Consider the following 13,404-nt stretch of genomic DNA (forward strand, 5'->3'; position numbering starts at 1 on the left):
GGAGAAGTTTGTAACTGAGCTTGGAATTGATGAAGTGACAAGTGAGATTATCTCGGGGCTGACAGATCTTTCATCAGAACATCCTATTCAGTCAGCCTTGCTTTAGTTTTGCTTTCAGTTGATCTGTTCTGCAAAATCCCCTCCAACACTGAATTAGGAACAGGTTAATTATCTCACCAGTCTCTATGATTTTTTTCTTTTTTTCTTCAGCTGAGTAGAGAAGTCTGTTATTATCAAATAGGTTATTTATCTTCTGGGAAGTTTATTAATCCATTTCCTTTATGAGAAATCACTCAGACTCAGAAATCCACAGCTGCCCTTAGCTAGTGATCCTGCTTTGAGGGAGGTAAAACTGGAGACCTCCAGAGGCCTTTCTAGTTGGTCCTCTAGGAAGAACATTCTGTATTTTCAATCTCTTGAATGAATTTTTTTTTTCCCTCTTGATGTTGGTTTTAGTGTATGTATTTGCCATTGCACTAAGAAAGTAGGATCCTTTCTGTTAACACCAGTAGGCGTTGGGGAGCTGGCAGTCCTGTGTCCTCCTTCAGAGCTGTAGACAGTTTGCAAACCAGGGCTGTACCCATGTGCTTGAACACCCTGGAAAGTTGCCATCATGGTTTTCAGTCCAGGCTTGGCAGCCTGGGACTAATAAAAAAGGGGCTGTGAAATACTGTCTGAACAACAGCTAGAGCTTAAAGACATCTAAGGGACCCTGTTGCATGCCTTTTATTGGCATTTTCCACAAGTAAAGGAACTAAATCTCTGGAAAATCTCTGGAAGAGGCATGATTCCTCCTGCTGGCATTTTGCACAAGTAAAGGAACTATGTGAAAATCTCTGGAAGAGGCATGATTCCTCCTGTCCTGAATAGGCTTCTAAAAATGTCTTTTTCTGCTGTAACAACAAAGGAAGCTTTGGCTAACTAGCTCATATATTTGACTGGTAAATCTGTGGGGCAAGTTGGGATGTCCTGAGCGTACCGTAGAAGAGAAGGGAGTGCAGCAGAGCCCTCCCACCCAGCTGCACCTCACACCACTCCAGGACCAGGACTTGTTGCCTCAGCAGAGTCCATTATTCCTCCTGAGACACCGGGGTCACTATCTCAGGTACAGCATACCACCAGCATGGCAGTACCATGTCCTGGCTCTGCATGGCTGTGCCATGGGGATGCAGCAGTGTGCCTGGAGCTGGGAGCCACCATGGCCCATCCCTTCCCCAGCACTCCAGGTCTGAAGGCAGGAGGAAGGCGAGGAGTGGCCTAAAGTCCACTGCAATTTCTAATTTGTGTTTCTGGATGTGTTCAGAATTATGATGATGTATTATTAACAGTCACCCTCTCTTTTGTACGCAGCATCCATTCAGAGCTGAAGTTAAGGTAAAGGTAGAAGGCCAGGAGCTTGTCTTGGAATTGGAGAAAAATGGGTAAGTGTGCTTGTGCCTTGCGTTGTGGTCTCACTAAAATAATGAATAAGAATTACAGTGAAGTCAACAGGAAAACCTCCACAGACTTCAACAGGGTTTTGATAAAGACAGGATGAGGAAGTCCTTTTCTGGATTTCAAGGTTATTTCAGGTCTGAGTCCCCACTGATGTTAATCAGCCAGGCAGCACCGAGTGTTAACAGCTTTGTCAGCAAAAAGGAGATGGTGACTTGGCCCTCAGTGTGTAAACTTATTTTTGCATCATAATTCTTACTACATTGACTAGAAAATGTTGCTGACATGAAGTGCATTATTTAACAAATGGCTTGATGCTTTAGAGTCAGTGTGTCTCTAATGAGGATTTCATTTGCTGTGATCCAAAGAGGTCCTGCTCCGTTTCCTAGGAGAAATGATCTGACAGTTTCAATTCCATTAGTGCCCTTCATGCTAAAGTAGAGTGAAAAAAAAATGCTTTTGCATTAACTGAAATGCAACCTCCTCTCAGGCATGGTACAGCAAGGCTGTGTGATATCACAGGGTGTGATGTGTATTGAATTCAGCTGAAGCTGCAAGAGATTAAGGGAGGTAGAAAGATTCTGATCTCGAGGCTGCTCCAGAGGCTCTCTGCCCTGTAAGTACATTAGTTTCCAGTGGTGGAACAATTTAGCTGCAAGAAGCTTGTCTTTGTTAAACAGTCCACTTGCATGGTTGGTGTTTTATTTATTTTTAAATAGGTCTGAAGATTTATCTATGGAAACACAACCAAATGTTTGTCTACTAGGAATAATAACCTTGGGATAATGACCCTGGTTATATTTTGACTGTATCCTATGGACATCCCAGACACAGGGTGTAGGGGCTCAGGTTTCCTCCTGGAGGAGTGAAGTGTCAGAAGATCTTCCTAGTTCTGATGGCAGTGCATAAACCTAAATGATATTCAGGACATTTTGGAGGAAAACCAGATTTTTCTTGGCACTGTCTGCAGTAAAGACTGAAATCTGATGGCTGATGAAAGGCAAGTACATCCTATGAGATGTTTCTGTAATAGGCCACATAAACTACTGAGAGCTTCAGTGCCGCAAAAGCTGGATGTGTTTCCCAGGCAGTCCTGCACCTGTGTAGAACTAAACAGAAACAGCTATAAATTCTGTGTTTTGGCATCTCTCAGCTGAGAAAATAGGAGTGGTAGAGACCAGGAACCGTAAGCACTGCTAACTCAGTCCTGTCTGATGCAGGAAAAATAGCTGCTGCTGCTGACAGTGGTCAGCAATGCCACTCTCTGGACTTGGAAGCACCGTAACTGCTAATACTGCTGGGGGTCTCCTTCCTGCTGGAAGGACTGTCAGGTCTTGTATATTCTGCAATTGCTAAGCAAAGGTGAATTTCTTTCTGGCCCAGTAGAAGCTGGCAAAACCAAGGATCCGTGCTGAATTAATCCATTTTTGTTCCGAGCATGATGATGTAACCTCCAGGTGCCTTGCGGGAGCGGTGCCGTGCTATTTCCAGTGCAGGCAAACTCATTGCTAGTGTTAGTAAACAGAACTATAATAATAGATTTCTATTGTGTTTATTTCCTGAAATGCATTTTCATTCATCGAGATGTATACACACAGGCTTAAGTGTGCGCACTCACTTCCACTGTGGGATGAATTGCATTACTGATGGAATACAGCAAGTGGTTTGGAGTTTTTCATTGTTATTTTCTGTGGAAAATGCAAGTGATTCATAGCCAGCAGTGCTTCACATGGGAGTCTCGCCAAGCCTCAAGTCTTTGTTCAAGAAAGGTGATGGTACAATCCCAAAATGCAAGTCTGAACTTGAGTAGGTGAGAGGGTCTGGAGAGCCACTGCTTTTCAGAGACTTGTAAAGGTGTAGAAGTAGTTTAGAGAGACTCAAATTAAAAGAGAAATGATGAAGCAAATGAAAACATGAAGTCCCCGAGAGCCTTATGGATGCTGTAATTATCAGCATCCATAGAGCACTTTTAAGCATAGGGGAACGCTTCTCCTTGTCAAAGCACACAGCAGGGCAGAGTCCAGCCTGGCTCTTCAGGTTCCCAGCCTGGGGTTGCTCCCCAGGACCACCACTGCTATTGCTTTTCTCTAAGGGAAGCCTGAGGTTCTAGATGAGGTTTGGGGTACTGAGTAGTTGCAGCAACAGGGATTTCTTCTCTGAAGGGTTTGTTGGGCACCCAGACAGTGGGAGAGAAGGTGAAATCCCTCAAGCAGGAAGTGTCCCTTCAAAGCTGTCTGAAACCTGGCTGCTCCTGGTTTCGAGTTCACATGAAAGTGGGTATAACAGAACTGGAACTTTAGTGAAGGTACTTGGGGCTTTTTAAATTAAAATAAGGCCCAGAGTTCTGGGTTGTTTAATCGGTTCAGTTTAGACGAGTCCCTGGAAACTAGCTTTGCTGCTGAGGTTGGTGTTCTGCTCCCCTCTGTCCCTGGGCTCAGCACAGGCACCCGCCTGGCTCCTGTTTTACTTTCATATCCACATCCCAAACTCCCACCACTCAAAGCAAGCATGAAATGATTGGCAAAATTTGGGTCTGGTTGGGGTATGATTTACCCAATGGTTTGGAGATATGCCAAGCTGGTGAAACTGGTGCAAGTGATGTTCTCGGTGGATTAGACAGCCTCGTTACACATTCACTGCTCTCCTTATGCAGTGACTAAGAATATGAACTTGCTTTGAAAGAGAGGGGAAAAAGAGTGAGAATCTTTAGAGCTTTGGTAGGGATGCACTGGCTTTGAAAGAAACATTGTTTTCAATATGTGGAAGCAATGTTCACGCCAAGCCTGTGATTTCATATTCCATATGACAAGGACATAGTGTTCATCCACAGAGGTGAAATACAGAAATTATTGCATATCTTTCTTCAGAACTGTGCACAACTCTGTATTTTGTAATAAGCTCAGCACACATCTGAGTTTGGGCTTCATATAGCTACAAATACTATTATTGCATTAGTGGTTAACATAATATTGCATTATTTCCTGTTGAGGAGTTTGATAAGAAGGCGGAACCACACTGTAGTTCCAAGCAGAGTTCACAACATCAGTTAATGTTTCTGAACAACGACAACAGTATATCCCCCAAACGACTCAGGCTTGTTTTAAGTGACTCAAAACCATGTCCTGCAGCTGCACGATTGGAAAGCTCTAAGCTGCACAAACAACAAATATATGGAGAGATGCCTATAAAGCAGCTTTAAATTTGGCTGGGGCTTAGGAACGGAAGAATCTGAGTTGCAAACCTTGGATGAAAAGTGACTTTTTTAAAAAGGCATTTGCATTTGTTAATAAAAAGCAGCTTTGAGCTAAGCAGGGAAGGGATGCTGAGATGCTCTGAACATGTGTGGCAGTGCTGCCTGGTGTGAGCCATTTCTTTCTAGTGGAGAGCTTGTATTTGCACAGCAGAAACCTGCATAGAATTTATCTTCTCACCTGAGTGCAGGAAAAGTATCAACAAGACTTTCCTCCTCCCTCTTCGCTTCCTCTTTGTGTGTCCTGTGGGGAAAGCAGACTTGGGAAAAGCCCTCTTAGCTATGAGGTGTAGTGGACACTTCTCCAGGGGCTGTTCCTGCCTGTGGGTGAATCCCATGGGCAGCGTGGGGCACAGCTGCGTGTCTTCAGCACAGTGATGGTGTGGGGCACTTGTTGGGAGAGCCCCAGTGGAGATGTGTAGCAACTGGCTGAGGATGCTGCAAAGAAAGTCCAAAGCTCATCTGATCTGACCCTGGGAGCACCCCAGATATAGTTATTTTTAAACAACTGGATCTGATAGGAAGCCATATCACTTCCAATCTCTTCTGGCCCCACCTGTGTAGGCGACAAGCACTGCAGCCCTGCTCGATGCTCTAAGCTGTGTGATAAGAGATCTCTGTCACTTGTATTTCACCATTTCCTGCTTTTGCTCATTTCCAGGTACTCTTCTACCAACTGAGTGAGGAAGAGGGCAGGTTGCTGCCCGCCTCTGAGCAGGAAGGATATATGAGATTATTCCACTGATGGGCTACACATCGTCAGTGTCTAATGGGCTTCCTGCATGGGAAGGGGGTAAGGGTTATGTAAAGGAGGGAAATTGAGTTTATCCTGCTCTACTGTCTCTTGGAGTCATCAGAAAAACAGGGTTGGGACCTGGAAAGCATAGCTGCTTTTCAGCCTCCTGATTCCCTTGGGATATTCAGTGATTTCTCTGTGTGGGGCATGGAGGAAGAGATGAGGAAATGGAGTCCTGTAAATCTTTTGCTCCTTGACTCATTACCAGCCAGTTTCCCATTTATTCTATTTCCTTTTTCCTCTCCAGGCAACTTTTATGGTTCGCATTGGTATGCCAAGGGTCTATGTGACAAATTTTGCTTGGGTTCTGTAACATGATTTACACAGTGAATGTCACAGATGATGTGGATGGGAAAAGGAGATGGAGAGTCTTGAGCCTGTGATAGTTTCCCAGGTGTTAAAAATAGCTAGTTTAGTTCCACCTCAATAACTGGGAACTTACTTTTTCCTTCTAATCTGCTGCTGTTTTCACACAATAAACATGTTCTTGGATATATCAGCAAAGGCTCTTGGGGAAGGGAGTTTCAGAGCTCCAGGCTTTGTCTGGATGAAACTTGCCAAGAAAAAAAAAATAATTTCGGATTTTACTGATTTTTATGAAGTGCCGAGTTTTGGCTTGAGGATTCCAGAGAGGTGAAAGCTCTAATTTCCTACTCGTGGTGGATATGGAAAGCAGGCCTGCCTGCTTGTATTGTTGTGGGTCATGTGTTGGTGGTGTTCAAGATGGGGTCACCTCAGGTTTCAATAATAAATTCTGACTTTAGGGAACATTCAAGTGACAGGGAGGTAGGGGGTCAAATTCCCCTTCTTACCCTACTTGGATCCTGTTGAGAGGCAATGGAGTGGGACCACAAATTGTAGATGGAAATCTGATGTCTAAACTTTCTTGGGAGAGTCAATTCTCTCCACCCCCAGATGCTGGCAGCCTGACCAGACAGACTTACTGTGATTTGAGGAAAGGGACAGGGGAAGAAATGTAAGAGATTACAGGCTTCACTTTCTTGGTCCCACAACTGAAAAAATTAAGAGTTGATGTTTCTCACGAGAGCTTCATGGACCATTTAGCTTTTGTTTTTTGGGAGGAAATGAAAAATGTCTGTCTCCTAGATACTCACGGGTGTTTTTAAATTGGCAGCTGTTCATGCAGACTAGCCCCTCTGTAAAATGAACCCAAACAACGTTGCTTATGGGACCAAATGATAAAAAATACTTCTTGCTCCAATTAGCAAGGGCACCAGCATGCTGCCAGGGCCCTCCCAGTGCCCATGGGTGATCTCTGGCTGGTGGAGCTGAGTGCGTTCACAGTGGTTCCCTGGGATGGAGGGCTCAGAGCCCCTCTGAAACTTGTGCTAACAAATGATGTTTCACAGGCGAGAGAAAACCGCTCCCATTTATCAGGAAAATAGGGGTGAGGTTCTCCAGAGCAGCTGAGAAATGTGAACTCCCCCAAATGAACATAGTCATGCAAGAAAAGTCCCAGCTTTTCTCCTACTGTTTTTGGGAGTGTTTGGGTGTGCTGTGCAGCCCTTCTTCCCCCAGCTGCTTCTCCTCTACGGTGGCCAGATGAGCTAGAGGTGACACTCTTGCACTGTCCCCAAGTACCACAGGGGCAGCTGCCTGCCCAGAAAGCTGGGTATTGCCCCATGCCCTCTCCTGTTGAATACCATCAACTCATGTGCAAAATATTTTACCTCACTGGCACAGCATCTCAGTGTGGCCAAACGGAGCTGTGCTGCCCTGCAATGTCAGCTCTGCACGGCTGGGCCCTTCCAGGGAACAGCAGAGTGGCCTGGGGACGAGGGTTTTGTTTCAAACAATGATATCATTGACAGGCTGGAGCGCGACCAAGATCACTCCATGTCGGTCATCAGCAGAAACAGTCTCAAGCCATCTGTACATTATGGCACTGAGCCACTCTTCCTTCGTTTGGCTTCCTCACTTGTATTTAACCCAGCTCCCAAGGCTTTCTGGGGAACAAATCCTGCCAAGAGCAGGCTATTCCACCCTGAGCTGGATGCTGAGATGGATCCTGGGGAGTGACTGATCTTGCCGAAAGCTGGTTGCTGTTGGAAAGGTGTGAGGGCTTCTCTAGAACATCTTGAGTGCTCTTGTGTAGCTTACCCTGGCCTCAAACACCCCATGCGGCTGCAGCTGTGATGGAGGTTTAGCAAAGGAGAGTGCTCCCATCCAAAACCAGCTTTTCTTCTGACTTCATCAGTTCTTCATGCTGATAACTCCTCTAATGAGGGGTTCTGTGCTGCCTTTTAGGAAGATGATGTGTGCTAATAATCTGCCAGCTGCCTGACTGGATCTCAGAAGCCTTCAAAAGATGTTCTTGCATCCAGAGTTTTGCAGCTTCATCTCAAGCTGCTGGAGTGGTAGTCACTGAGACATGTAATGTAACAGAGATGAAAGGATCAAATAGTGCTTTTTTTTTTTTTTTTTTTTTTTTTCTTCCTGGCTTTCCTTCTCCAGCAAGGAGGTGAGCTCTGTGTTCCTCTGAAAATGGTAAATCAGGTCCATCACAGGTCCATCAATGCTTTGCATGACTGAGCTTCCCTGGAATCGGCTGTTCAGCCTGGCAGTGATGCTGTCCTGAAATGATGGCAGATAAAGGCCACTGCTAAGGTTTTGGAGTATATGTGTCTGACTAATCTCACCTGTTTATCCAACAACTGGTACACATGGAGGAGAGGGACAAGGTGGGCTGATTACCGGTGCATCGTGAGATGGAAAGAAGGCTTCTTTTCTGTTTATTTACAGTTTGGTGGAAAGCTTGATGAGAGCTAAGGAAGTAAGCTGGGCTGGGAATGACCTTTCACAGGCTTTGAAGTGTGATAGCACCCTAAGGGTGTTGCAAGATGTCCTGTTGTTTTTCCTCTTTCCTCACTGCCCTCTCCACCGCACACCACAAAGTGCACTGTGAGAGCCCTTCTCAGCAGTGCTGCAAGAGCCCTGAGGCTCCCCTGTGGAAGAAAGAAGACAAGGAAGGGTCTCCAAAAAAGGACTGTTTCAGCTCAGAATAAGAAGCTGAACCATTCATAGGGAGCCTACATTGTAGGATAGGAGTCAACTGGTGGAGAGAGGCTTGAAAGTTATAACATGGCACTACTTGGCCAGATGATGAATGCTTGCAGCCCAGCAGCTGCATAAATATCCCTAAAAATTCAGGTAGACCTCTCAGCTCCTTAATCCACACTAGAAGGGGCTAGAGCCTGGTCCTGCAGGTAGGAAGAGGTGTGCTGTGTGGCATCATGCCCTGAAACATGGTGTGCCAGGCTCTGGTGCTCAGCATGGCCCAGCTTGGCACTGGGGCTGGGCAGCAGCGCCGCGGGGCTGGGCAGGAGTCAAAGCACTGAGGAGTTTTATGGTAGATGCTGGAGAAGAGATAAAATAGCTATTCATAGTGAATGCTTTCCAAGAATAAAGGAGCAGGAAGAAAACATAAGCGTGCTTGTTTGGGAATGAAACAAGTAGGCTGTGCAAGCCTCAGCTACTGGAAATCCACAGGCTGGTGTCTAATTCTGGCTTTAGTAGCACTGGGCAGATGCACACTGGTTTAGTGTCTGCTCTCGAGATGACAGTCTCTAACACAGACCAGATACCTGCCAGAGCACATTGCTCAAGGCAATTTCCTGCAAGTTAATGCAATCTGTTGATTAAACATTTGTTTCTTGCGGCCTCATGCTGAGCAAGCTACTGCAGTCAGGGAGATGAAGGGAGTTATTTTCTGTGGGATGGTGCTTCTGTGCTTATCTTCAGTTTACAGACCTGAGATATCTGAACGCAGCAATCTCGCCTTCTGATCACTGATGGGATCTAGTGATGAGAATTAACACATCAGGAAGAAACAAAATTAGCTTTCCTGGGCTACAGTGAACTTTGAAAGGGGAGATAAAAGCTGTTGTATTCCCAACATCAAATGCTGTCAGATACATCAGGAGCACATAGTTTTGTCCGACACTAAGCCATCGATACTTGTTCAGGTGTCCGAGCTTTTGGATGCTGGATGGGGGAAGCACTTTCAAACATTCTGATAAAAGGTTGCGTTTCCTGTTGCTCTGGCCTAATTTAATTAGATACCATAAGCACCCAATCCCTTATTCAAACAGAGGCTTTCAAGGTAGATTAAACCTGACTGTCACATACCAAAACCAAGACAGATGGAAAAATCTTTGGTTTTGCTTCTGATGCAGCTTTATTCATCCAGCCTAAAGAAGTTAAACAAAGAGAAGAAGAAAACTTTCTTGCAGGTCATAGTTCAAAAATTTGGGGCATGAAATGCATTAAACAGGGGTGCAGAAGGACTGAACTGCAGCTGGCATCCTCGTGACATGGCAAGTGTGGCCCTTGGGTGGCCTGAGAGCACTGCAGGGTTGCGGCAAAAGTGTGTTTCATAGATGGGGCATGTTGTGTGATCCTTCTCCAAATTCTTGGAAGTGAGGCCATTGTCTTAAAAAACTGCTTTAAACCTTAATTTTATGGCTGCTGAGATGGACGCAGGATATGACCTTCTTGGTTTGGCCCAGATTTTGACTTGCTGTACATTTTTACATCACTGTTTAGCAAATGCAGATGTTTAAAAAGAAGAGGAAGGCTGTTTCCTCTGGAACTGAATCAAAACACTTACTATTCAGCGCACAGGAGCGCCTTTTATAGACTTTTGGTCTGATCCTGGGCTGAAGACAGGGAGAATATTGTCTATATGAGGATGACACAAACAAATTCAACTTGGGGAATCAGCATTTTCCTAGGACAAAGATGTGAATTGGCTTCTGGGAAGAAATGGAAATGCAGATGCAGATTGGTTTATAATTGTGCTCAGACTCGGGCACTGGAAAGAGTCTGGATTTGAACTGAGAACTCACTCCAGTGCTCAGAACACAATCCAGTGTCCTGAACTGGCCTGTGATGTGCTTGGTACACTGAACTTGGTGTGCTGAATCTAATCCCAGTATACCTGGGACATGGCTTTGCAGTAGTAAGGGAGACTCTGCTCAGAGACTTGCACCCGTTAAAGGAGGAAGATGATGTTGAGTTTCCAGGGATTTTTTTAAATCCTCGCGTAAAAATTGAATTGCTCACTTGCAGTTGTTGGAAGTTGATCTCAGCACCTGATAGAACTCAGGGACAGGCTCTCCTTTATTATTTTAATTTAATAAATGGTTTGAAAGGGCACTTAGGTAGATGCTGCACCCTCTCAGAAGAGGCTGTGCTCCGCTACAAGTGCTCAGGTCCTTCCAGGGCAGCAGGTAGATGGATGTGGCAAGGTCATCTATACTTCCACCTTCTGACCCTCTGCCATCACAGTACGCTCTGCACAGGGAAGCTCAGCCTGCGGTGCTGGTCCTGCAGCAGCTCCAATGGCTCCTGTGCCACCAGGAAGCCATTAGCTGCTGCCTCCCTGGGGACACTGCATTAACAAGAACCTCGAAGGCAGAAAGTGCTGATCCAGAGCACAGTGCAGATCTGGGCTGGTGTCCCCAAAGTACCTGCCTCCTGCCTGCCCTCTCTATGTGTTGCAATTGGTTTCACACTGCAGGTAACAAATGACTGCTCTGAGTTCACAACAGTGGTTCACAGCAAGAGGAATATTTACACTGACTTCAGAAAGAGCTGATTTTCTAACAGATCTAGGAAACAGAAATCCAGGTCTAAAGAAAGGTCTCATTGTCTTTTTTTTCTTTTTCTTTTTTTTTTTTTTTTTCCTTTTCTTCCTCCCTCCCTGTATCTGCAGAAACCTCTTTGCACCAAGCTACACTGAGACTCATTACAGCCAGACTGGACAACCCCAGACCACCTCTCTGACCCACATGGTGAGTGCAGAGAGCACTTGCCCTCCCATGATGCGCAGAGGAGACTGGGCAGGGGGCCTGGAGAAGTGGGGGACCTTCCTTCTCCAGAGCCTTTCTTTGAGGCCTTGGGTCTGCTTTAAGCCAAAGGGGAGGGCAGTCCAACTTTGACCAGGGGGGTTCCAGCAAGAGGGTGTCTCCATCCCCCAGCAATGGTAAAAATGTCTTACTGTTCTGCCTGAGCTCTGATACAAGAGCCCAGGTCAGCCGCCAGCATCGCTCCCCTCTCTCTGGGTGCTGGGGAATCGTTTATTCCTCTCACTGCTCATCCTCTTTGCCTTTAGTTTTACTATTGGATATTCCACACTTGGGACGTTCCCAGCCTTTGGGAAAGCCAGCCTGGGTAAGCTGGCTCCTGTTCAGTGAAAACCCCATGAATATCTGATCTCACACAGGCCTTGGCTGACTCTGTGGCAGTGGCACAAAGATGTGCATTGGTTGCGATATGAAAAGGAGATAAAATCCCCATGAAATCATCTTTACTGTTACTGCCCCGGGGCGAGGGGAAGGGATGTGATGAATATGTTGGCGTTTCTGCCCCAAAGCCTCCTTGTCCCTGCCAGAGGCTGCCTTTGTCTTGCCAGGAGCCCCCGGATGGGGACTTCCCTGCTGTCAGTGGTGTCACCCTCTCTGGGGCTGAAGGCATGTCCTTTGAGGCCTGACCCAGGGCCAGCTGCCATCGATAGGCAGCTCCTGTTACAGGCAGAAACCTTTGAATCGCCCTTAATGCTGCAGCCATCTGACTTGCTTCCTTGGGGATTTAAAGCTTTTTTAATTTTTACTGGCAACAAGGAGCCGTTTGATGCATTCACACAGGCCACGCGTGGCGGCTGAAAGGCCAAATTTTGATGCAGTCTCAGAGATTTAGTTATGATAGTCAACTGCAGTGGAAAGAGAACGATTACTGGAGTGTTGTCAGTACTTGCATGGGACTCGGTGATGCCTAAATATAGCATGTATCCATCCCAAAACTGCATTGCCAACCCTGCTCCCCTCTGCCTTCCAGGAGCACTGCTTTTACCACGGGGTCGTGAGGGGCTGGGAGCACTCCAGTGTCACGCTCAGCACGTGCCGAGGGCTACGGTAAGTGCCTGGTGATGCCAGAGCTGTGGGAATGCCTCTGCTCAGCTCCTCAGCATGCTGGCATCTGAGCTTTGCTCCCCAGCAGCCTGGTTCCTGTATTTCTTTCTGAACAGATAGACCTTGTTCTCAAATGCCACCATGCCAAGAGTCTTGGGAATAAATGGGAGAACGTTGCGGGAAATGCAGCAATTTGGGTATCATTAGTAACCATGGCCTTCTAGCCAGCTCCTAGACTTCTTTCTCCTTTGTGCTGGCAATGTGGACTTCACAGAATCACAGAATGTTAGGGATTGGAAGGGAACTCAAAAGATCATCCAGTCCAATCCCCTGCTGGAGCAGGAACCTAAATGAGATCACATAGAAAGGCGTCCAGGCGGGTTCCAGAAAAGGAGACTCCACAACCTCCCTGGGCAGCCTGTCCCAGGGCTCTGTCACCCTCACTGTAAAGAAGTTTCTTCTGAAGTTTAAGCGGAACCTCCTGTGTTCCAGCTCACACCCACTACCCCTTGTCCTACCATTGGGCATCACTGAGAAGAGCCTGGCTCCATCCTCGTGACATTCGCCCTTAACATATTTATAAACATTAGTGAGGTCACCCCTCAGTCTTCTCTTCTCCAAGCTAAAGAGACCCAGCTCCCTCAGCCTTTCCTCATAAGGCTTGTGCAATAAGTTGAACTCAAGAGTCCACTGGAGCAAAAGACTCTCTTGTTAGTGACTTGGGGCTGCATCCCTTACAGAGACAGGGGCAGGGCTCACCACGTCTCAGTCCAATACTCTAATGCAGAAACCAACTCCTTCTCCCAGCCTCTCACAACTGGCAAGTTTTTGTGTGTGTTTTGAGGCAATGTCTCCAGTTCTGAACTTCCTCCCGGGTTTTCAGCCCTGCTCTTTGCTTTCTCCCTGGGTGGTGCTGGGGTTGTGTGTGTGTGATGCGCTTAAAACCTTCACTTCAATATTAATGGAGCCTTTGGCAGGAAAACACAGTCTGT

The 13,404-nt window shown here is 46.4% G+C and overlaps 1 protein-coding gene across 1 annotated transcript in view; it reads left to right on the top strand.

The window, feature by feature from the left end:
• Window positions 1–1,350: 1,350 nt before the first annotated feature.
• ADAM19 (ADAM metallopeptidase domain 19) overlaps window positions 1,351–13,404 on the top strand; it is a gene marked incomplete at its 5' end in the record, with an annotated part of 29,783 nt that continues 17,729 nt past the window's right edge. Inside the window, 3 exons of the mRNA XM_010177385.1 lie at window positions 1,351–1,421; window positions 11,218–11,296; window positions 12,339–12,415. Coding sequence (XP_010175687.1) covers window positions 1,351–1,421; window positions 11,218–11,296; window positions 12,339–12,415 — 227 coding nt within the window. The remainder of the gene's footprint in view (window positions 1,422–11,217; window positions 11,297–12,338; window positions 12,416–13,404) is intronic.

Source organism: Antrostomus carolinensis, unplaced genomic scaffold (genome assembly GCF_000700745.2).
Source record: "Antrostomus carolinensis isolate BGI_N321 unplaced genomic scaffold, ASM70074v2 scaffold23930, whole genome shotgun sequence".
NCBI classification, from domain to species: Eukaryota; Metazoa; Chordata; class Aves; order Caprimulgiformes; family Caprimulgidae; genus Antrostomus; species Antrostomus carolinensis.